General features: G+C 41.4%; 1 protein-coding gene across 7 annotated transcripts in view; it reads left to right on the top strand.

Annotated features, from left to right (window-relative positions):
- Positions 1–24,378, top strand: part of SOX5 (SRY-box transcription factor 5) — a gene marked incomplete at its 5' end in the record, with an annotated part of 289,871 nt that overhangs the window by 143,271 nt on the left and 122,222 nt on the right. For all 7 annotated transcript variants that reach the window (XM_084279479.1, XM_084279478.1, XM_084279476.1 and 4 more), the window contains 2 exons: positions 3,511–3,683; positions 6,091–6,159. In XM_084279479.1, coding sequence (XP_084135605.1) covers positions 3,511–3,683; positions 6,091–6,159 — 242 coding nt within the window. The remainder of the gene's footprint in view (positions 1–3,510; positions 3,684–6,090; positions 6,160–24,378) is intronic.

Here is a 24,378-nt window from a genome sequence, read left to right as displayed (position 1 = left end):
CGATTCTAGTGCTTTTCTTCCTTTAAATTTTCACACTTTTATAAGCCACGAGTTGTCTGCAAGAAACCTCAAAACTAGCTGCGATTCACCATCAGTGGGGCTTATATAGATGTGAGGGTAAGGCAAGGGGAAATGCACCCTGAAACTCACCATATCCCACACATCTGATCTCTCTTGCCTCTGGCTTTAGGCAGGTCACTTGAGAGTATGGCTGTCTCAATACTTACTTTGCAGGGAATGATACCTTAAAGCATTGAAATTACCGTTAGGTAGTATTGAAGCTATTGGAAGGATGGGCCGATCATGTAAAAATACAAGTACCTGCTAAGCCATGTTACGCAGAAAGTATTCTCCAACAAAAGATTGAAAAAAAAAACCCACAACCAAAACCAGCTGACAGTGATAAATACCCCTTTTCAGTTAATTAGCAAACTGAACTCGCTCAAGAAATAAAATGGAAGAAGGCTGCCCTTTGACAGACTACTTCCAGTCCAGTTTTATAAACCACAGGAATTACACCTTGTACTTTCTGAGTTAGTACATAAAGCATCCCCTTTGGGCATCTCAAAAGTTCTTTACAGCCAAGTAATAATGAAGAGCCTGAGTTTGGTGGATTCGTCCCCAGCTGACGGCTGCGGTGTGCCTGCAGCTCCAGCATCTGCACTGGCACTTCATCGCCCCAACCACTTGCTTTTAGTTTGTCCAGGCTTCCCTCTCATTCCTGCAGTTCAAATAAAACTCTTCTTTTCCTGGGAAAAGAAGGGTTGTGGTGTTGGTTTTTTTTCTCCTCTCTAGGTAAATCAGATTAAAGGAGAATCTGCAGTAGGTGTCTGGCCTTGCGGTTGTGCCCTTGTTTGGTGTCGCGGTCAGGGCGGTAGCACGTGGAGCATCCTGCTCCCTCTTGGGCAGTGCAGCCCAAGCTCTGCCACCCAGCACTGGCTATCAATATTTCTTCTTCTGCCACCGTTGGTAACCACCTCTGTGACCCCTCTGTCCGACAGTTTACACATATGGAAACATTTTTCCACCTTTCAAAAGTGTGGTGGGGATTAATTTAACTTTACAAAGTGCTTTTTGATTCTCAACTGAAAGCTACTGTAGGAGCTCGAAATACACCAATGAACCAGTGCTGGCTGAAGATCTTTGATGTGTGTCAGTGTGCTTCTCAAATACTTGATTTGACAGTGATTTCTTTTTTGCCTCCCCTAATTTTAGGACCATGTAGTCCTTCTCCATCTAGCTCCTTCTCCCTCTGTCTCTCATGTGCACACTCATCCTGCAGAAAAAGTTTGGAATAAATAGTGGCTGAATACATAAAAAAAAATTTGAGTTTTGGATGTTTCAGTGCACCCAGAGTGTGATACTGCCAGTATCAGTATACAAATGGTGTTTGTTAGTTGAGCATTGCAGTAAAGCAACATGCTGGCTACAGACAGGACAAGGAAGGGGCTGCCTTCTAGAATAGCTCTTCTGATACTCCACCTGGAAACACTGCGCTCTTCTTTCTAGGGAAAAACAAATGAAGGATGGAAGAGTGACAATAGAAATTTGTGATCAATTGTATGGCCAAGCAGCAAATGCATTACTTGTAGCAGTTCTCCAGAGTTTGAACTGAAAATTTTGAGTCAAGAATGTTTTCTTCTGCAGTGTTAGTGTTTTAGCCCCAGCTTCTATTCTTTTTCACAGCTTTTAACAGAAGGGCCTCAAAAACTCTATGGTTTCTCTAGTTTCCAGCTTGTGTCACGGGTTTTTTTGAGACTATATGTGAGAATATTTTGCTGTAGTTCTTTGTTATGAGAAAATTTTCACATAAATCTTGAGCTTCTTCAATAAAATGTTAATCAAATTACGTTTCCTTTATATGGAAATGTCAGTTCTTTGTGTTTTCCCATTTGTATATGGCTTCCTACAAATTCATTTAAAGGCTTGGACGTGGCTGACGTAGCAAATGGGATGCTGCTTGGGAGCACAAGGTTGAAATTAAGGGGGATGTAAGCTAAATTAACTATGAAGCAAAGAGCCCCACTGGTGACACCTCTAAGGCAGTGGTACAGTCTTCCAAAGAAAGCAGTAGATGATTCACCGTTTCAAACGTTTCAATCCAATCTAGAAAGCTGTAGTAAATATATTGTAGGGAACATTCCTGCACTGGCGGGGGGGTAGACTAAATGAGCTATTACCAGTAGCTCTTTTCCATGTCTGACTGATAGTTGGCTAGGAACGCGTTTACTGTAGTCGCCAATTTTTCTTTTTTTTTCTTTTTTTTTTTTTTTTTCTCCTCTCTTCCACTTGGAGAGCACTGGTGACATTGGCAGAGGAACGCTTCCTGTGTTTGAGGAAGGTTTGTGTGGCAGGGCTGTCCCAAAAGCAGTCTATTTTCAGAGGAGGCAGAGGCACTGATAGCCTTAATCCTTTCCTGAAGCTTTTTTGAGAAAAGGTTTCATGGGATCTGACTCATGTGAGAGGGTGTGGCGGTACTGGAGATATCTGCGGATTAGCTGCTGCACATATTTTCTGGTCTTTTAAATTCTAAGTCAAATGATACTGGATATTCTAATAGTGCCTTTTTTTTTTTTTTTGGTTGTTGTTGAGTGTATGATTCATAGCTTTTGATTTTTCCTGGAATGTTTTCTTCCCTTCCCTTATAACCACTGTCCTTCTGGGTAGAAGGAGAATTTTTACCGAATGATGCTGAGCGCGAGGTAGTCAGTTCCTCTGTCTGTGTCTGCTGAACTCGCCTATAAAAATCACCTAATGGCATTTCAAATGAGGGACACGGTGAGTTGTGCTGAACTCAGTTTTTCTGACGCATGTATGCAAGGCTTTTTCCTTTAAAAATACTCATTGGTGGCAACAACAGCAGCGATAGTAGCAATTTAAAGCCTGTGCAATTTCACCCTAATCAGGGCAGCTGCAGATGGTGTAACAGGTAGCATCGTCCTGGCAGCTGTTGAGTGCTGTGCTCCTTGCAGTGAGATGGCAGGGTGCAGGGAATTAGGTATCCAGCGCCCAGACTTCTCTGCCTCCCCTTGACTGCAGACAGGGTTTGAATCCACACCGTACGTTTTTTGTAGGTGTCGAAATGATGTAGGTGTTGTAACTTTCGGACAGAAAGGTGATCCTCTTCTGAAACTGGAAGTGTTGATTGTGATTCCCAGGAAATGCAAAACAATGTTTGCAATTTGAAGCTCTTCCAAAACAGGTTGTATCCTTCACGCTATTAAACTGATAGAAAAGCAGGAGAAAATAGATGAAAGGGCAAGGAAACATTGAAGGGGGACACCAGATCAAAGTCTGTGTACAGAATTACCCTCCATGGCTTGTTTTGCTGTAGAGGGACAGGTCTTCTCGTGCAGTGTATTGCAATATGCTGCTCCTCTTTGGTCCTACTAAAACTTTGCTTACAGTGAAGCTGCAAAGTAAAAACCTGCCTAGCTCTAAATTTCCTCTCTTCTCTCTTTTTTTTTTTTCCTCCTATTTTTTTCCTTCCTTCTACCATATGATGCCCAGGGACTCCAGAAAGCCTCGCTGAGAAGGAAAGGCAGCTCATGGGTATGATCAATCAGCTGACCAGTTTGCGAGAACAGCTGCTAGCAGCTCATGATGAACAGAAGAAACTGGCTGCATCGCAGATCGAGAAACAACGCCAGCAAATGGAGCTGGCTAAGCAGCAACAAGAACAGGTGAGTGATTATTGTTGTGGCTTTCAGCTTAAATAATTTTCTAGGAGGACTTCCCCATAGCTGAAAGGGTTGATTTTTCTTAAGTTTGCTTGAAATGGGTTTTTTTTTTGTCCCATTTGTTTCCTTAGGTGAAGAAGTTCAAACAGGAGCCTATTGGCAGAACGCTTTAATTTGCAGTATATAAAATGCTGCTCTTTATCTTTTTCCAGTTCGGAGGCATTCTCTTCCAGTAATGTTTTTTTCTTAAAAATAAGTGTGAGTAAGCATACAAATTCAGCCTCCCTGAATAGTCTTCCAATGCTGCTTGAGTTGAGTGACGCTGAATAGATACAAAAGGAACAAATGCAATACAACAAATGAAAGAGGTGGCTTTGCCAACTGCACAAAAAAAAAAGGGGGAGAGAAGAGCATGAAGTGAGTGAACAAGTGTGACTTTTCTTCTATACTTGAGAGGCTTGATTTTCAGCTCTTGCAAAGGTACCCACCTCTGAAAATGCAACCATGCTTTCACATGTGAACGGTTCCAACATGGACACATGATATTTTATACAAGAACACAACTTTAATAACGTATTTGCACTGTGCAAGCTTTAACTGAGATGAATGTCCGTTTTTGTACCTGAACATGAGCAGAGAATAAACATATTGTTTAAAATTTTGTCAGGAGCCCATCCTGATACCTCTTAGGTGAAAGCATTTTGGTCTGCATGACCATTTCTTTCAGCTTGTAATGAAATCTGACTTGATACCATAGAATTGAAGCTATTGAATTTTACGAAACTCACCATTATTTATTTTTTTTAAAGTCTGTCACAGATTTTATTGTACCAAGCAAGTCCTCAGATTCTAAAACACTCCTGACATCTTAAGACATTTCAGCCTCGGTTTTCCCTATTTTTGATTATTTGAAAAACTTGTCTTAAGTACTGTGCATTTTGGCCTCACACCTGAAATGCCACATAGGGGGAACAGAAATGACTTATCTATTAAACTAGAGAATTTGTATCACGCTCTCATTTACATGGAGAAGACAGATGAAGGAGCAAAGGTGGAATTGTCAGGATACTTACACAGGGAGACATCCTTCAGGAGCTATTTCCTTTGCATTACCTTTTAAAGTTACTAATGCTAAACGATCTGAAAGTGAAAAAGAAAATGGAGACAGTGGGAAAAGGCAGTAAGAAATCCTACAGGATTATTATTTGGATAACTAGGATTTCTTTTAAGAAATTTCTATATAATTTTGTGTTAAAAAGGAATTAAAATAACCCAACTTTAAAAAAAATGATCACAATTATTTTGGTTGCTTAAAATGAAACTCTAGATAGAAAATATTTAATCTTAACTATGCATGAGTGTTTCTTATGCTAATAGTTTAATAATAGGAATGAAAGGAAATACCTGAGGGGAAGAATGCACAAAATTCCTCCCAGTAAGTATGTGTAAGTTCCCATCTGACCCCAAGATGTGTACACATACCACAGGGGAAGAGCAGTGCTATGTTTCTACTGCTGCGCTAGCTAGTTGTGAGAGCAGAGATTTTGTGATGACTCAAATGAAAATTTTTCAAGTATGCTTTTGAGTTTGAGGTATATAATGGTTTTATCTCCATCAGTCCTCTGAGAACTCCTAATTTGGTTCCGTTACTGTCTGCTTTTTCCTTCTCTGTATGTAACTGTATCTACAGTAAAGTTCCCAATCATTTAGTCATTGGAGAGGGAGGATGGAAGTCCTTAAGGAAAATGCACATGACTTTGAGAGGAGACTTACATTGACTCCATCAATGTCTGTACATCATTTTCAGTGTTGACCCTCGTACCATTGCACTGCCACCTTGGTTTCTTTCAGCTGACAGACATGTTGAAGAGTCAGTGATTCTCCCAAACCCAGTTCCAGTATCTTTGCATCAAGGAAATATGCACCAATACCTTCTGCATGTCAGATTTCCCTTTTTTTTTTTTTAAATTTGGAGGAGGTCGTGCCAAACATAAAAAGACTATTACCATCCATCCTACTTTTTTGCCTTTCCTGCCTTTTCCTCCTATTTTCCAGTTTCTGTGCCAGTATTGTTTTTCTTCCAGCAAGATGGAGCAAATGAGCGCTCACCTTTGGGTGATTTTTAGCAGTGCCATTTCAGCCAGTGAGAGAGATTTTTGCATCAGCCCTTCTCTTAATATCCAGCACAACATTTTCCATATGGTTCCCTTTCACACTAGTATTAGCTATGAATTACTCCTGAACATGAGCCCTGTGCTTCATCCACAGTCCAGGCTGCTGCCACCTGCACTTGAAGGTCTCTTAACTTAATTGAGCAGCTTAAAGTACCAAGCAGGGCGAAGTTTCCTCTGTACTGGCTCCAGGAATGGTGAAACATCTCTCAGATTTCTTCTGTGCAATTTCTCCGCAGATCGCAAGACAACAGCAGCAGCTCCTGCAGCAGCAACACAAAATTAACCTTCTTCAGCAACAGATCCAGGTCAGAGACCCCGTCTCCACCCGTGCCCCTGCTACCCTTCTTCTATCCTTTCTGTTTCCCCACACTTTTCCCCAACCATTATTGTCATAGTTTCAAGAATATCTGCAGATGGCTTACATGACACTTATGGAAACACGTGAGGATGTTAACTGTCAGTAAGCAAACATTTCAGTTTCTGAATGCCTTGTATGATTAACGTGGCTCCTGTAGGATCAGGAAGCAGATGTGAGAGGAGCTGGTCATATGAGCAAGAGTTTGCAGGTCTAAATCCTCTTTCAGCTGTAGATCAGGAGTGACAAAAGTGTTGCAGGAAAGAATTGGATTGGAATGGGTCTCCTACAGCTCTATTTTTGAGGGTTTGCAGAAGCAGTTTTCTTCAGTGATTGGTTAGCAAGTGTCTCTCCTTCCCTCTGCCCCAGGTGTTGAAAGTCCAGAAATTTTTGACGGTTTAGATGAAGTATTGTCTGAATGAAAAACTAATCAGAGATGTCTGTTAGATTCAGGAGAGCAACTGTGTAGGTCCTAGGTATCCACAGGTTTACTCCTAGTAGTGGAAAACAGTTGTTAACACAGCACAATTCGTAAACTTGGTTTAACCAACTTCAACAATTTCAGTACTTTTCCTCCATTTGTATCTATGCATGCCCCTCTTTTGGTAATTACTCAAATCAGTCTGCCCATGAAAGTTTTCACAGAATAACAAAGGAGGGGGTTGACATTTTATGGATCTCTAGAATCATGGTAAAATCTCCGGCTCTTTAATATGCAGTTATGTGCAGAGCACTGCAAGTCGCTGTGGTGCCATGTTTGGTTTGTTCAGTGGTAACAGGGGATTTTCCTTCCAAAGCTTCTCCTTCATGTTTCAGAGTAAGTTGGCTGAAATTATGGGCCATGTCCATAACTCGTCTGAGAAGACTTTATCCAGCAAAATCAGAGGCTATCAGTATGGCTTCCCACTAGAATAAAAACTGGCCTTGTTGTTTCAGAGGACATTCTGTCAGTACCAGAACACGTGTAACTATGAAAAACTTCTGGGGAAGGTCCACCCATCTGTTATAAAGCAACGTCCATGCAAGATGTGTTCTGCTGAAAACAATTTTGAGATTGGTAAGGCCTGGCTTGGCCTTGACCTCTGTATTTTTTTCTTTTTTTAGATTACTATGTGGGAGGGATTTTTTTTTAGTTACTTTTTGTTGTTGTTGCTGTATCTTTAGTAAGACTTTGAAAGAAAAACAATAGTAGAACCTCTACAATAGCAAGGAAAGTATTTACATTTTTAGCATTTAGCTGTGGCAGCAAGAGAGGAAGTTGTTTTATAAGCAGTGAATAAAAATAAATTGAAGTAACATAATTTGACCCCAACTCTTTTAAGTTTTAAAGCCTTGTAGATAAGAATGAAATATGTTGTTTTTAGGGTGGTGGTGAACAGTGATTATTGATAATGAGATGTAGAGCCTTTCATCTCTTGATCCCTGGTCCAAGTTTGACCTAAGTCAGTAGTAAATGAAAGTCAGCTAGCTACCATCTGATACAAGCTGCAAACCTAAGAACTGATTTGGAGGTCTGTCTCGAGGGATTTCGGATGAAATATTGATTCTGCCGAGGTCAGAATTTCACCTCCAGAGTCCATGTCACACAAAACCCATCAGATTTGGGGCACCCTCCTTTCAGATGGTCACATAATAAAGGTCAGGAATAGAATAGCCAGAGAGAGACAATATTGTCCTCTGGTTCCCACAGTGATGATCTGTTTGTAGTGAAATTTTGATAATACTGTCTGTCTTCTTGACAGTTCCACGGTCAGTATGGTCTTGTTGTCTCATGAACCCTGGTTGCAGTCCAGTTATGGTGAGGTCACTGATAGGGAGAAATGTTTTTTATTAAAAAAAAATCACCAAAAAAGTAAAAAACAAACTTACTGACAGTGACTACAAAGCAAAACATTTCTTCTCAGTTGTGCCATTAGTTGACTGTTGTCAGAGAGAAGAGACAATTCCAGAAGAAAGCTGCCTTTGTATGTAAATGGAGACAATGAAGCCACCCTAACATGCCCAGGTTTAAAACGGTCGGTGAGTTTACAATCAGGTGGAACAAAACCGTGACATGAATATAGCCGTGAGTTCAGCTCTTCTGACCTTGCCCTAATTAATCTAACAGGCTTCTGTCACATTGGTCTGGAGATTTCAAATAGCATTAGATTTATTGACAGGGAAATATTCCTACGAAGTCTGGATAAGTATTTGAATTATGTGCAATTGAATGATTAGGCTGCAGTTACGAACACAACCTATTTATGACAAAGGATTCGTTTTACTTGAGCCAATTTTTTCCAAGCTTGTAAGAGTTGCCATAATTCCAGATAAATTATTACGCAGAAAAAAGCTATTGAAATATTGTATTGAAAACATAATACCCTAAGGTTAAAAAAAAAAAGCACAACCTGACTGACCCTGTGATTTATGATTCCTTTCTCTAAGTGTGCTAACTTGGAAACGGTTCCCTCTCTCCTTACCCCAGCGCACAATCGCTGGTACACACACACAATACCTAAGAAGGGAGAGACCGCAACGTGTCTCTCCTCCTTAGAGGACTGCAAACTCTGAGTGTAACTACAGCTCAATTAAACTAGCCACTTCTGTGATGCTGAGGAAAGACACGATAGCTACTTGAGCTTAGGAAAATGTACCTGGAGCGGGAGTCTCTAATTGACATTATGTCTTTCTCAAGTCTGTCTCTTCTGAATTAACTGGAAGGAGGTGTCACTAACGCAGAAGACAAACAGCTTGTCTTCATATGGAGAGATAAGAGATAATGCTAAACTGGAGGAAAGTTGTAGGTTAGGTTAAATTAAAAATCTGTATGACCTCAAAATGCTAAAATGTGACCTAGGCAGGGGTTTGTGTTTTGGCAAATGTTTATGATTCTTTTGGGGTTTTTTTCCTGCTTTTCAGGATGCTCTAGATCTGATTTGTGAAGAGGTTTTAGTTTCTCTGAATAATTAACTGAAACTACCTCCCATCTTATATTATGCCACTTTGGAATGCATCCTCCCATGCACACTGCTGTCTGTTTTATTTAATCTTCGTGTATATGTGTATGGGAAAGGTTTTCAGTTCACCAGTTTCTGCCTGCTGAGTATTTTGGGTCTTCTACCCTGCACACCTCAGTCTCTGTTTTACCTGAAATGAAACTGGAATGTGTGTTCTGTCCTGTAACGCTTGCGCGGCAACAGCTCCCAAGATCTCAGGTTGTGTTTCAGAGCAACTCCGCAGTGGTCTGCAGCTGTAGAACAGGCTGAAGGAAGGAGCATGCAGACACCAAGCATGGCTCAGCAAGTTCTTGGACTGGATGTAGTTTTGTCCTCAGGGGAACTCCTTCTGTAACCACCCTGACTTCTTTTGTGAGGCCACTTCTGATGGCCTTGCTCTAGAATGTGACGGAGTCTGGGAATGATGTATTTGTCCCATCAGACAGGCAGAGAGTGAAAGGAACTTGAAGGCTAGGTGCACAGTTTTTCACCATGCTGAGCTAGTCCCCAAGACAGGCAATGAGTGTGTGTTGTGTTCTGCCTTGAGGGTTGTCTCTGAGATGCAAAGTTTTGTGGGCGGTGTACTTTTACACTTTTTACTTGCTCAGAGAAAAAGTCTAGCCCAGGTTGACAATTGAAGAGTTTGCTTTGAAGCTCCATGATGAGTGTCACTTTAATTGAACTATATTTAAAATGAAATATGGTTGTTAAAATTCATAGAGCAATTCATATTCAGTAGGGCACTGTTGATAAAATAGGTCAACCTTGCAGCCTAAATTGTGATAAAACTGATGCTGCTAATCTCATAATTTTGTAGAAAGCCTGACAATGTTTTTTTATTTTTTATTTCCTCAAGCCCCAGCTCTCTTGGAGTCATGTGATGACAAAAGTGCCAGCTTTCATTTCTTCAAAATGTAAACTTCCAGCTCTTGGATTTCCAGGCAAAATCTGAAACCACGAGCACTACAAGTTCCAAAATTAGAAGGCAAACAAAACGGAGGCCAAATGTTGTTTTTTAAACTGTTCTGATTTTTAGTCAAAATTTTTTTGGAGAGCCCAGCTCAAGATCTTGAAACACTTCAGGTTGCCAATAATGTAAAACCAAAATCTCAAAGCAGCAAGAAGCAACAGTGCTGCTTTTTGATGTCTCTTAACATTTAGGCCACAGTTTTGTTTGTCTTTTTAGTTTAATACTGCCAGTACTTGGTTACTAATTTACATTCATTTCTGAGTGACGTACTTAGCCTAAGAACTTGAGTGTTATCACAAACTTGAGAGCAGTTCCTGCCAGACAGCAACCATTTGATGACTTTGTGTGTTTTAACAGCGGGTTTTCTTTTTTCTTCAGAGCTAGAGACTTGTCCTCAGATGTTCTAACAGGACACCTTTTCCAATAGAAACTTTGGACCTCTGAAGAATGAGAGGATCCTGACTAAACTCTGATGTAAAGCTAGAAAGGAGTGCCTGTAGCCCACTCTGCCTGCCAGGCAGGTTACGCCTTATGCCTGGTGGTGGCCAGATGGCAGAGGCAGCTCCAGCAGACCCAGGTTGCACTTGATGATCTTCAAGGTCTTTTCCAACCAAAATGATTCTATGACCCTGCTGTGACCTCAGACTTGGTAGACCCCTGTCTGGCAGGGAGTGTGGGCACCGTGGCTATCCAGACTCGGTGCCCCTTTGGGTTGTAGGCTTCCTGGCTTTCCTGAACCCTTCAGCTGTCCTAGGTGCCCTCCCTGCTCCAAATAAGGCTTTCTTTTGTGAGTCAGGATCAAAATTTTCATCCTCCTCACCTGCTGTCATTTGGATGTGTCCCTTTCCCAGTGAGCTGGGTTGGTAGATGGACAGGGGCTGGCTGCCTAATATGTTCCCGAACCAGAATATTCCCGTTCTCGTTAAGTCCTGAGATTTAAGGTGGTGTTCCAATTTGGAATGTAATAAAATCTTGAAGACTCGGAATTTCCTGCAGAATGGTTAGTCCATTTTGTAGCCAGATCTGTTTTTCAAAATGTAGCTATATTTTTGGGGAGGAAAGAAGGATTTGGTTTCTGAGTTACACAGAAGTTCAGAAAAATATTTCTTAAGCTTAACATGCAAAGTTTTGAAATGACACAGTTGTTATTGTCAAAACTTTCCAGGCACCAAGAGGCTCTGGGTGGATTCCAGCCTTCCAAAACACTGGTAAAGAGACCTGCTTCCAGAGTGCTTTAGATATCATAATTTACGCACACAGTTATCTACGGTGATAATTTTTGTTGTTGTTGTTTAGGTTTGTTGTCGCTTTGGAACTCCTCAGGTGAGCAATCATCTGTTATCCAGAGCTGGCTGAATGCTGTTCAGGCCTGTTGGTGCCTTCTTTGTTTGAGAAAACATTGAAATTTTGATTGACCTATTTCAGATGAAGTTTAGTTGTAAAAAGTACAAGTTGCTCTTGTTGTTTTGAGAAGGCGCTGGCAGAACAGACATAAAGAACTGTGAAGATTGTTCCCTGCCCCAACAAATTTGTGGTCTAAACTACACTTCCAACTCTGCTTGTCCTTCCATTTTCTGTGTCATATGGGAAAGTAAACTTCAGCAGGCCACTGTGTGGAGTACTTAGTGTCTAGTAAGGAGAGTAGAGATCCTTACCCTTAATCCTTGCCCCCATGGTATCTCCTCAGTGAAACCATAAGGACTTGTCAAATTTCTTTCCTGGTCCCCAGCTTCTTGTGTGCCCATAGCCCAGAGTTCTCCAGGAGGTTTTAAAGGGCTGTAGATGATGAATCCTTCCCTTGAGATACAAAAATGAGCAACCACCACACAAGTGCTTGATTACAGCTTTAGTAATGTCTGTTGGTTCTGTATTACCATTTTCCCTGGGAATTCTGATTTTCTAAGAAGTCAGTGGCAGCAGAGCAGTGCTTCGTGGTGCTACGACCCCTTTGCAAGCCGTTGCACAGCAGAACAGTATTAGTTCTTCTGTAATTAGAGTCCTCTTTGCATATCAGAGAGAGGTGAGGACAAAAGGTTTCCTTGGTAGACAATAAAGCTGTTGAAGTGAGGGCCTGATCCAACTCCCACTGAACATAGTGAAAAGGCTCTTGTTCATATTAGTGGGAGTTTAATGAGACCTTTCTTCAGTAGGAAACTGTGAGAAAGTATCTTCCTTCTCACTCTGCAAAATGTTTTCAGAACAGGCTTCATCCACTGAGATGGTTTGTTTTTTGTTTTGGTTTGTTTTGGGGTGGTTGGGTTGGGTTTTTTTGCCAGTGTGGGTATGACAGGCTGTGACTGCACAGTCAAAACCGAACAGGCTCCTTGATCGGGGACATTTTGTCCAAATTCATCATGTGTCAGGAACAGCTGTTTTCCTGGAACTTATAAACATGGGCATGCTGGATTCAGTGAGACAGGCCCAAGAAGGAGTCACACTGCAGCCTTTCCCATGACTTTGCAACCTCTTCCCAAACAACTGAGGTTGCCGTCAAAGAGGCTAAACAATTGTTTCTCACAAAAGCTCTGCAGCCGATGTCCTATCAGTTATCAGAGTAACTCGCCTGGCCCTTGAGCAGGAAAAAGCCCCTGGGAAATCATTCAGAAAAACAACACTACCCCCCCATTCCCACCCCAAAAAAAAAAAAAAAAAAAGAAGAAAAAGACAAGGTTGAGGGAGGATATAGGGACAGGGAGGAGTGAACTCTCTAGGCTAGCAGTCAGAATGAGCTAATTGCTTGACGGCCTCTCATGTTCAGCAGATAATGTGTGTGTTTGGCTGAAGGATACAATGCATGTGCTTCGTAGTAAGTAACCTATGGGCCTTCACTTCCATCCATTACCGCAGAAGTTAAATTGCATAAAAGATTGCAGAGTTGTTTATCTACACTTAGTTCTCTGCAGAGCGATGTTTTGCAGCGATGTACCATGGTTTCACTTCCAAAGATGACCTGTAGAGCAAGCATCTACAGATAATTCAGTCTCAGGCCTTTCCTACACTTTCATCCAGTCTGAATTTGCTGACTGGTATAGCTGTACCATGGCATGCAAGGAGAATGTGCTTGGGATTTGTCCAACTTGAATTTATCAAAATTGCAAGGGCATGTTTTCATCGATAAATCAACTTTTTTTGCCTATGCTGAGCTACATGATTGCAACACCGCTTGCTGATAATGAAGTTTTCTCTAATGTTATCAGTCCAAATGCTCTAGAACTATGAGATTGTTTGTAACTTGGTGATTTCTTCTCTTGCAAGTTTAGCATCTTTTCTTAATTTCCTTTTTGTTACTGAGCTTTCAGTGTTTCCATTTTCCACACGATCACAAGGGAGGGCCAGAAACTTACTTTTATTAAAAAACCAGAACACTGAAACACCCAAAATAAGCCGTCAGTTAGGACTGTGAGGAAAGTGCCAGCAGTGGTGGAGAGTCATCGCAGCTGGCAGCGCTGTGCTCCAAGGCCTCATCTTGGTCTCTGCTCTCAGCAAGCATTCTCTCTCAGACCTTTCTTTCCAGGGCCTCGTCCCTCTTCTTGTTTTTTGATCCCCTCTCCAATTTCAGTGTCTCTCTGAGGCACCCTGCAGCTTTTCCCACTTCCTTCCACTTCCAACTCCCTGTCCCAGTGGCGCTAACAGTCTTTCTTCAGCAGCTTCCCACCCTTCCCTACATAGACTCCTCCTTTCTGCCAGCCCTCCCTTTTCTTTTCCTTCCTTGCTGTTATTTCCACTGTCTTTTTAATGGTTTTGCTTGGCGTTTTGTTGGCTACAGAGTGTGCCTCTGCCATTTCGTGAATGGTGGTGTTCCAGATGCGTGGGGCGCTGTACCCGTGTGCGCATGGGCTGTGCTCACGTTCGTGTACCCGTGCGGGGATTTACGTGGCAGGCGGCAGAGGTGCAGGAGCAGAAAGTACCTCAGTAGTTTGTGTAAGTGGCTTGGAAAGATGAGCATGAACTCTTCCCGGCTGCGATCGTGTCCGTATGGAGCGTGTGCAGTCAGGAGCACTTTAGTTGTGCAGCCAAAAAAAGGCTGCTACTGCTGCCTCTGCAGTAAGGTAAAGCAGGAGATAACAATAAATTTTTTACTGCTGGCTGGCGGAGGTGTTTAGGATGTGTTTTCTTTATATCTTCATCCGCCCCTAATTGAAGATGCTTTAAAATTGAATGACTAGCAGTCAAAACGTGTTTGCTTCAAGCTGAGAAGAAAAATGCTGGTGTCTCTGCTTCCAAACTGATTGCGCTTTGTACACAACTGACAGCCACAGTCACTTTGAGTGACTGATAAGTGGGAAGCTTTGCCACTTATCAAGGAATGTGCGCTGAAAAGAAAGGACTGGAGCCGTTCAGATGCTTTGGCATGTTCAAAATAACATCTCACATCAGTCAGACTCAGAGGCACTAGGAGACGTTTCAAAATAAACTTTATATCTATCTATCTATCTAGAGGCAAAGATTCAATTTAACAGACAAATCACTGTGTGGCATCACATTGGCTCTGAAAACGAGAACATCATTATAAGGGTCACCAGTTGCAAAATGACTCAGATAGCTGCATAATTTGAGATCATTTATCGTAGGGTCTCACCCCCCAGAACAAAACTAAATTTGAAAATTCACTACTGCGTATCATTCTGGTGATTTCTCTAAATTGGGGGCTTTCACTCCTGTTGCCCCAGCAGTATTTGCTTTATATAGCACGTGACATCCTGAAGGATGCCAAAGAGAATGAAACTCTAAGAAAAAGTCTGATCTCATTTATTTCCTCTTCAATATCATGGAGTATGTTTGGGATTGCCTGGCTTTAACTAAAATCACAGATGGGTTGTTAGGGTTATTTAGGAGTTCCTATGGTTTTTAGTGATGCGTAGCATGAACAGATGATGAAATTTTTCTTGGTACATGTTTGTTGGTGGTACTTTAGTGATACTTACATTAGGAGACTCTGGCCATCAGGAGCTGAGGCTTGAGGGTGTGTTTTTTTTCTGCTGACTCTGTGATGACAGCCCATGTAGTTTGGGTTGGTCTGCTGCAGGTGGTGATGTCTCAGCCTGCCTTAGCAAGCATCATAGGAGTTCACCTGATAGAGCCATCCCCGAAAATGCTGTGTAGAAAAATGCAAGCGCATGTCAGAGCTGAGCTGGGATGTGAGTCTTCACATAAAATGGGAGAACAAGTTGATATGAGCAAGTAGTGTGTAACTTCCCAAATTGGGATTTGGACAGGAGATATGTAGTGCTGTGTCTACCAGTAGTACTTAAACAAAAATGTTCTTATGACTGCTGCCAGGTTTGCACCTCCTATCGTAGCAACACTGGGATTGTTAATGTATAAGGACCATTATCTTCTGTTGCAATTCTAAGCACTGCATCCGAACATCTAATTCTGCCCAGATTGGTCCATCTAAAATGGTTGCTTTTCTAACCACAACAGCTATATCTGAGATACAGGCTATGTTTGGCATTCCAAAGTTGCTAGCACCATCCATGCCTATATCAAGAGGGAGATATTTGAGGATCACTTAGTTCCTACTGGCAATTTTGATTCATCACTTGCCTTGTTAAGTAGTCACAACTTTATTTTGATGGGTCATTCAAAATAGATCACTTCAAACTCTCTGCTGGAATAATGGCTTAAAGTGATTCAGAGGGCAAAGTATGGTCCCACCTACTGAATCAACACCTCTGTCTTGGATTTTCCTCAGACATCTGGCATCCAGAAGGTAATGATGCCTTACCCTTCATAGTTTAGGAAACAAGATGAGCTCACTATTGGTGGTAAGACCATGCAAGTGGCCAGCGGAAACGTTTGGGGGTTTTTTGTTGTCCACTTTCTATCAGTTGTCTGCTACTGAATTGTACCATATAATTTAAAGTAGAGTGCAATTACTTATCCTTGGTATTTGTAAGATAAGTTAAAGAAACAGCTTAATCACTTGAAGGGGCAGAGTGTGAGTGGAGCCTGACTTAAGAGTTCAGAGAGGAGAGGGAAAGGTATGTTTGTCTTGTGGAAGTCTCTGTTGAGCAGAGATGAACCAGAGAGTTCCAGATCTCATGCCAGATGTCTGTATTTTGTGTATTGTATTTAATACCTATTGAAGTTCAAGTACTGCAGATGGAAATCGAATAAAATGTGTAATGGGTAAATAATTGTAAGGAGCAATTTCAGACCTTTCAAATTGTTCTGAAATATGCTTCGGAGAGGCTAAGAAGTGTATGTCAGAGGTTCTTGTATTTAGAAGTTAAAGAATAAACATAATAAAGTTATGGAAACTAAAATGAAGACTTCCATGAAAAATAATATTTAAATGGAAAAAATAAATTCACAGTAGTTGGAGTTTCTAAATATTTGTCACAATGAGGAAACTCATTTAAAATCATGTGTATTATGAAATAGTTGTTGTCAGGTTTGACTTTTTTGAAAGACAATAGTGGTAGTGTTCAGCAAATTATTCTGAAGTTGAAACTTGGATAGTTTGAACAAAATTGCTTATAGATGGAAATCTAAAATGGATTTGGACAGAAAAGGTCAACAGATTGGTACACTTTCGTATGCTGTGAAAACTGTATACAAAGTAATACCTTAGCTAGGTAATGAAGTAAGGTATTTGAAAGTTAGAAGTGCTGGGATTAGGTTAAATAGCAATCATTATTTTATTCCCATGTATCTCTGTCATACATATTGAATGAAAAATGGTATCCTGAGGAAGGAGAATTACGTGATAATATAATTGTAGACTGTACTCACAAGAGGGAAAATTAAAATTATGTTGACAACCTTAATTCTGGCATTCCCTAATGTTTGAGCCCTTGACTTTTAATCCAAAGCAACGTTATTTTAACTGTTTCTGTGTGGTTTTAATGGCCGTAAAAGCACATAATACTGATATACTAACCACCTATAATGTATTGTCAGCACAGCTTGAACCCTGAAATGTCAGCATGGGAGAAGTGCCAAATGTCACTTGAGTTCTTGAGTTGCAGGAGAAATGCTGTGTTCTCCTGGCCTAGCAGGAGAAAACAGTTCTTTGGCTTTGGCAGATAGGGGCCCTTGCTATGGATCCCTTCTTTTTGTATCTTGTTTGCTTTCTTCATCCTCCTTTTTTATTTTGGTCTCCATCAAAATAAAGAAGACTTTTTTTTTTTTTTTTTTTTTTTTTTTATTGCTGCCCTCCTCAGAAAGGGATATCCTCAGAAAGGGATATGGATTGCTAAAGTGCCTTTGTTGAATTTTGGCAGGCTGCGTTGAAAATGGAGTTTGACTCTTCCAACACCTTCTGTTTGCTCCCCTTTTTCTCCCTTGGTGGGGTTGGGACCAGCTCATTTGTAATCACAACTTGCCTCTAATCAGTTCTTTCCTCTAATTTACCACACTCTCTATGCTTTAGCTAGCAGGCCAAAGCTAGAGGAGCAAACTTCAGAGCCACAGACTTTTTAGTTAAATTGTCTCTTGCTTTGAGTATTTGACAGAAGCCTGTAGAAGCATTTGGCCCTTTAAAGTATATGTTTTCTGAGCTTGCACGCTGTGTGCAGAATCTTGTCTGTGGTTTAAGTATCACCAAGCTGCCGTGTGTCAGCGAGGGGAGCTGTTTGTGTGTAATGACTTTTAAGTTCTTAGCATCCTTAGGAATCACATATATCTGAATTAAGCACCATTTCCAGTTTCTCTAACTCTGGAGTCTGGATTTGCAGTCCAGGAGCAAGTAAGCATATATTAAACATCTGATTTACGCTCTTACCCTATACACAGATGTAAGATGCTTTATATGCACATAGGCACACATATTCAGGTGTGCATCTGGAATGCCCTAATTCAGGTATCAATTGCAAACATGATTACTCTTCGGGACATGGATTTTCGGTGTCTCTAAGGCATTTAAGGAGGAAGGAATAGGGTTATATTCCAAGCGGGGGACACAGGTTATTAATACATACCAAATTATAGCTGATCTTGTATGTGTATTGTCCTAGGCTTTATGAATTCTTCAGCCCTATTGACAGTTCCTCTTCAGCTAAAATCATGGCAAACAGGGAGAACCCTTAGTTTAGATCAAGACACTGATTACAGTGTTTCCCAGTAGTGCCAACAGTCTGATGCATGCACAAGGTAGGTAGAAATGGATGCAAATTATTTGAAATTGGAAAACTTGAAGGAAACAAAACTGTCAAGCTTCCTTCCCCTTTCCTTTACCTTCCCTTCCTTTTCCCATTCTGTGATTCTTTGGATGGCTCTATAGCTACAGACACCCCTGTAAAGGTTGCCTCTCTCTTTCCACAGAAGCCAGTTCTGCAGCAGGTTTCTCGGCATAGGATAGCTCCTCAGGTACAGGTTAGATCCAGGAACTTCTTTGCCATGGTGTTAGGAAGCAGAGTTTTGGAGACCTGATATATTCTAGTGACTGTAGTTAGAATTGTGTTCTATTTCTTGCCTTTCTTCTTTAGATTTCTCTGAGATGAAAGGCAGATTTGAAATGTTATTTTTCCAAGAATTTTAGCTTTCTCTGCCATGAGTTTCAGGGTGTTATTTAAGTCTACTTCCCTTGTATTATGTCTTTATTGCACAGTTAAAAATTCCTGCCTCTTTGGTTACAATCAGAATAAAGACATTAAAATTGTAATCAATTTATGGATGTAGAATTCTGTATTCTATGTTAACAGTATTCACACTTCTTATTTAAAACAAAATGTGTCCGGTTTAGGTGTTCCTTACATCCCCTCTGCGTATCGAGGTGGATTTGTTGAATTCACAAGTTTGCTTTCTGCGTCTTTTGTGAGGGTTGCTTGAGCTCAGTATCCTCTTAGCAGAAACTCTTGCAAAGGCCCCGTGGGAGGAAAATTGTCCATTGTGTTCTTTTGAAAGCCGGCTATCTTTTTTCCTGGAGCTGGGCTCAAGCAAGTTTATTCTTCCACTCAGGGATATCTTAGGAGGTTCCTGTCCTTTCTGGTGCCTAGGAAGCAGAGCTGAGATACGTATATTGTATTTGTTGCCATCATATAATCTGTGCAACTTCCCTGCAAATATAAAGAATTAGGCTTTCCCCAGCTGTTCATGTGATAGGATTCTAGCCCTTCGTTTAGAGAACACTGCGCGGCTCCGATTCACATTGTTTGAACCGCGGCCTCCCTTCTATACCTATTGTTGGTTCGGTCTTTTTTTGTTGTGCGTAACAGGTGTTTCTTTCAGACAGCCGAGGCGGCAAGGCGAGGGCTTCCTTTATGGCAGATCTCTCGAGACTCTGATTAAACTCGTCTTTGTGATAAAAATGCCACTGCCGTCCAATGAACTGCGCACGTAATGGGTATTTGCACAAACGCCCTCCATCCCTCTGCCCTCATTGCGCAAGTCTGGCTCTCCTTTGGTACGCCCGTTTGCCTTTTCGCCTGTCTTTCGCCGCAGAACTGGTCTCCTTTTTTACCTTCCTGACGCTGCACTCCCTGGCAGAGCCTGGGTGCGGCCATGGGAATGGTTTAAAAAGAGCAAACTGTTTCTGCAAAAAGAGCTCCTTTTTCCCCCAGTGTTTCCCATCACTGCCTCCACAAATGCCGTCATCGGACAGCTGGGAAAACCTTCCCCAGGGCTTCTCAGGGGGAAACTGAGGGGCCGACACTAGGCGCTGATTCTGCATCTGCTGGAGCAGGTTGCAGTCCAGTGGGTTATAGGTGGCAAAGGTAATTTTCCTGCCTGTCTTACTTTTTTCTTTCACACAATCTCACTGGCTGTTTCGGAGGGCTCTTCCTGGCTCAGGTATGGGAGGGCCAGTCAGTTTTAGCAAGAGTTCAGGTGTGCGATGGGCAGAAGATTATGCGTCTATTGGTACCCCATGCTACCAGCTCCTGTAATGTACATTTAATAGTCTTTCTAGTTCTTTTGTTTAGAGTTGGACATCCATACTCTCCAGTGTGATCCTCTTGACTGTCTAGATGTTAAGGCAGCCAGAGAAGCAGTGCAAACTGGAGAGGAGCGGAAGGCGGATACCATGGTGTTTGGTGGCTGAGTTGGCTCACACTGCTCTGATATCCTGGTGGAATATTGCTCACCTACAACACGTTATTTTCATGCCCTTCTCTTTATGCCAGGACATTTATTGGTTAGAAGCCCCGGGGGTGAACAGATACAAATATGCGTTAGTCAGAAGAGATTTAATGGATGTCCTGGGAGCTGTGCCAAACAATTAAGAATACAGGCGTAATGATTTACAGGGTAAGCAAAACCTCCAGAGAACGCTACATCTGCACAGGCTGCCCTGCGGATCTGCAAAAGTCAAATAACTTGCATCATTTCAATCTACCAGAGATAATGCATATCTGGGGAACGAATATGGATGGACTCTTGCTTTCAGTCTGAGACATACCTCCTGCAGATGACTTTGTGTTGCTTTGATCAGTTGTTAGAGCTTCCCAAATGTCATCTATGATGCCTCTGAGAACCTCTCTATATAAAGCGTGTTTTTTCCTCCTGGTGCAGAGCGACCGGCAGTTATGGTGGCAGGGGTATCAGCGCAGCCTAGACATGACACTAGCATTGTGTCTATTTTAGTGCCTAACTTTGTGGCAGTGGCAGCATCTGTGGAAAATATGAAGATAACTGTCATAAAGAGTGTTTGAAGGGTGTTTGATTTAGAAACATGAACACCCCCCCACCCCACTTACATTTGCTTCAGTTTGCAGTAGTTAACAGTGGAAGACAGGACTTTTAATAATGCCATATAATAAGGTTTCCTAAATTGGTTCTTTCTCTTAAAACGTGTTGTCTGGGTTTGCTAGTGTTTAGCTACACAGTGCAGTAAACATAGCTCATTACATGATTTTACTCAAAACCAATGATTTTTTATTGTATTTTTCCTTAACACATGGACAGCAGAGGCCTGAAACTCCCTCTTCCTCTTCTAGTAGTCTAAAGCATTGCAAAGGCAGAACATGAGCATTTAGAGACACTTTGTGCTGAAATAAACGACCAAGATGCAGAAGAGACATGATGTAAAACTTTTATCAAGTTCCACGTAGCTTCTTCTTGCTGTTAATTTTATGTTCAAGGAACCCAAGCCACTGTTTTAATACAGCAGTGAAAACAGACTGAATAAAAAAACCGGTCTGAAAGCAACCATTTCTTGCGGTCAGGCATGCAGACTCCGCTCACAGGTAGCTCTCATTAGAGCACAGGGCCATTTTCCAAGAGCCTCGCCACCCGTTTGTCTCACAGACACCCCCTCCCCATTCCTTCAGGAGGTGCCCTTTTGTAGGGAGGTTAAGCCACCTTTCCACCAACATGGGACTTGAGGAGGCTCCCTTGGAAGCCTGTCATTGCTGCTCTTGGATTTCGCAAGACAGCGATGCTTCCTGAGACGTGTGTGAAGCTCACCTGCCCAGAAAGATTGCTACTCAACAGTCTGCTTTAAGACGGCTTTGCATGCGAAAGACTGATTTTCTCCGTTTTGGGACTGTCGCTCAATGGAAATGTCAGAAATATGGAAGGATAAATACCGAGTTACATTAAATAGAGAAAAAAAAGCTCTCTGAAATTATCTCCTGGCTCCATGTTTTCCGAGGTTTTGCATTAGCGGGGACGAAGTCACGGTGTGTTGACACAGTCTAATGTGCAATGACATAATACCTGGAATATGGAGACAGCAAGAGGCGCAAAATCAAACTTATCTGAGTTTTCACAGGAAAAGAAGGGATTAAACTTTGCTGGTTAAAATATGGATTCTTTTTTTTTTTTTTTAATAAAAACTATCCTAGTTCGATTGAGATAAACCTACTCAGATCTAATTCTATCCAGTCCCCGCGAAAAGTGGGCCTTAAGATGTTGAGCCTATTTGCCCAATCCCTTTTTTTTAGAAATAAAGATTAGGGTAGGAAGTTTGGTCCTTATCTGTAAGGTTCTTACTGCTTCAGAAGGAAACTGAAATACTTACATGAAGGACACTTTCTTGAACTCGTGATTTGTCTTCACTCAGATTATTTCGGAAAGCTTTGGCAATGTGTATTTCCCACAATGCTTGACTATTTTTGTTTTACATATCTTAGAGGAACTATGATAAATTGTTGTTACTGCCTATTAAAGACTAGAAAGAGATGTCAAAATGCTTTAGTGACTTAAAATTCAACTGTTACTGCATGTGCATGGAAACTTTGATCTGGAAGCATCATCCCCCATTTTGTAACTGCCAGGTGTGATTTTCTCTGCCTTTTCATCCCTTGTGGCTACCTATAGCTTCACAAAATAACATTCAACTGCTATGTTTTACTTGCATTTCACAGCTTATTTGCATGGATATTAGTGTATGATCCAGATCTTATGTAGCACAGTCATCACTGGATCTTGGAATGTTTTGGGTTTTTTTCTTTCTTTTTTTTTTTTTGCTTTTTCTTTCTTTTTTTGTCTTTTTTTTTTTTTTTAAAGCATCCTATTTTTCAGACCAGGGGAATTGAGGACAGAGGGGAAGCAGCTTGTGCATTGTTAGGCTGCAGCTCATTGCCAGAACCAGGCACAGAACCCAGATTGTCAGTCTTCTCCCATTGGGCCACAATAACAAAATGTGAGCTGAAGTGCAGAGTTACCAGAGATTCAGACCTTCCCAGGTTTTTATCCTCTGTCTCCAATTGTGCTGTTTTTCTGTAGGATTTCCCTTCTCAGGGATAGAAACTGAATACGGACTGCAGTGGTTGTGGGGTGGGAATGAGGCAGGGAACCACGTGGAAACCAGTCCCTGTTTCAGAGTCGAGTGGGTGCCGTTCCTCTGAGTAACATCAGTAGAGTTCAGTGTGGAAAATATAATCCCATCCTTCAGTAAAACATGAGTGAATCAGTGGTAAAAATTTTGTGAGGGTCAGTTTCTTCAAGGCGAGAAAACCATTTTCCTTGTATTTTTAACATTCTCTGGGTTTAAGTTTGTCTAGATCCATTCATTGTAACAAAGGCAAGACTTTGCCAGTGTGTACATTTCTTTTTCAAGCATCCATCGATTCCACAAAAACTGCCTAAACAAATCAGAATGTAAGGCACTTACCAGTCATTATGCAGGAACCCCCTCCTCACCTTGACCACTGCTAGGTTTTTATTCCACTCTGGCTGTGCTGAGCTGTTCTGAATGTGAGTAGGATGCCTGCCCATATTTTTTCTTGCTTTTTTTTTTTTTCTCTATTTGTCCTGGATTGTTCTGCTCCAACTCAGAGCTGTTCATTCACTGACTTTCTTTTCAGTTTCTGGTTACTTAACCTGCTTTGGAGCCAGTCTCGGGGCTCTGGTTACCTAAGGCCAGCTCATTGTATTTAACAGGCACAAATGGCTGTGCCTCAGGCCTGCTTTTCCTTTCTCTCCCTCTTCTTCTTCTTCTTCTGCTTCTTCTTCTTCTTCTTTTTCTGTCTTTCATTTCATGGCTTGCTAATAATGAAACCACAAAGGCAACAGTAGGGGCTGAGTAAACACATGGTCACCTAGGGGAGAATTGCTGATGTTTTAGAATTAAAAACCAAAACTGGATTATTATGATAATAAAAGCCAAGACAGGTGCTGGGCACTTTGTTTATTCTCTGATTAAAACAGTCACAGTGTGACATCTTTTCATATAATAAACTAAAGAGGGAGGTGGATTATTGCATTGCCAAGGCTTTGAGTATACCTTAACAGAAAATACTTGGGAAGGGACCATCTGATTTTAAGGGTCAGTATGTATCACTGCATGTCTGGAATATACCTGTTTCATAGGATGGTGGGCGGGAAATAAAATATTCAAAATAATTAGCTGCCAAAACATTCATTTCCTTGTAATTTGGCATAGTCCTGTGTTAAATCCCCAAGAAACAGGGGCTGTGTGGGGGCTGTCTAAATCTATGCCTCAGACATTGAACAGAATGTCAAGTAGGGGAGGAAAGACATATGTTGCTCTCCTTGCTCCTCCCATCTTCATAGTAAGATGCTGAGCTTCTGTTAGGTGACTGCGATTTGCACTGAGTTTTAAACATCCTTAATCCTCAGAATGTATTGTACTTGCATTGTTATAAAAATGCTTTCCTAGATTTGTCTTTTTTTTTTAATAAATCAGTTACTTTATATTCTGTAGAATTTTATTTTGTAGAAACAGGGGTTTTTTATCCGTAAGTCCCCTCATTTTCTGTCCTTCCGGCTCTTAACGCCTGCATAAAGTTCTTGGCATAGCAGAAACTTTGCTATGTTACAAGTTTCATCTTTACACTTTAACATGCACGTGTCATAAGAATTCTCTGCATTG

Source organism: Gallinula chloropus (genome assembly GCF_964237585.1).
Source record: "Gallinula chloropus genome assembly, chromosome: 1".
Taxonomy (NCBI): Eukaryota; Metazoa; Chordata; class Aves; order Gruiformes; family Rallidae; genus Gallinula; species Gallinula chloropus.
Note: the sequence above shows the minus strand (reverse complement) of the source record. Positions and strands in the feature narration are given on the sequence as shown.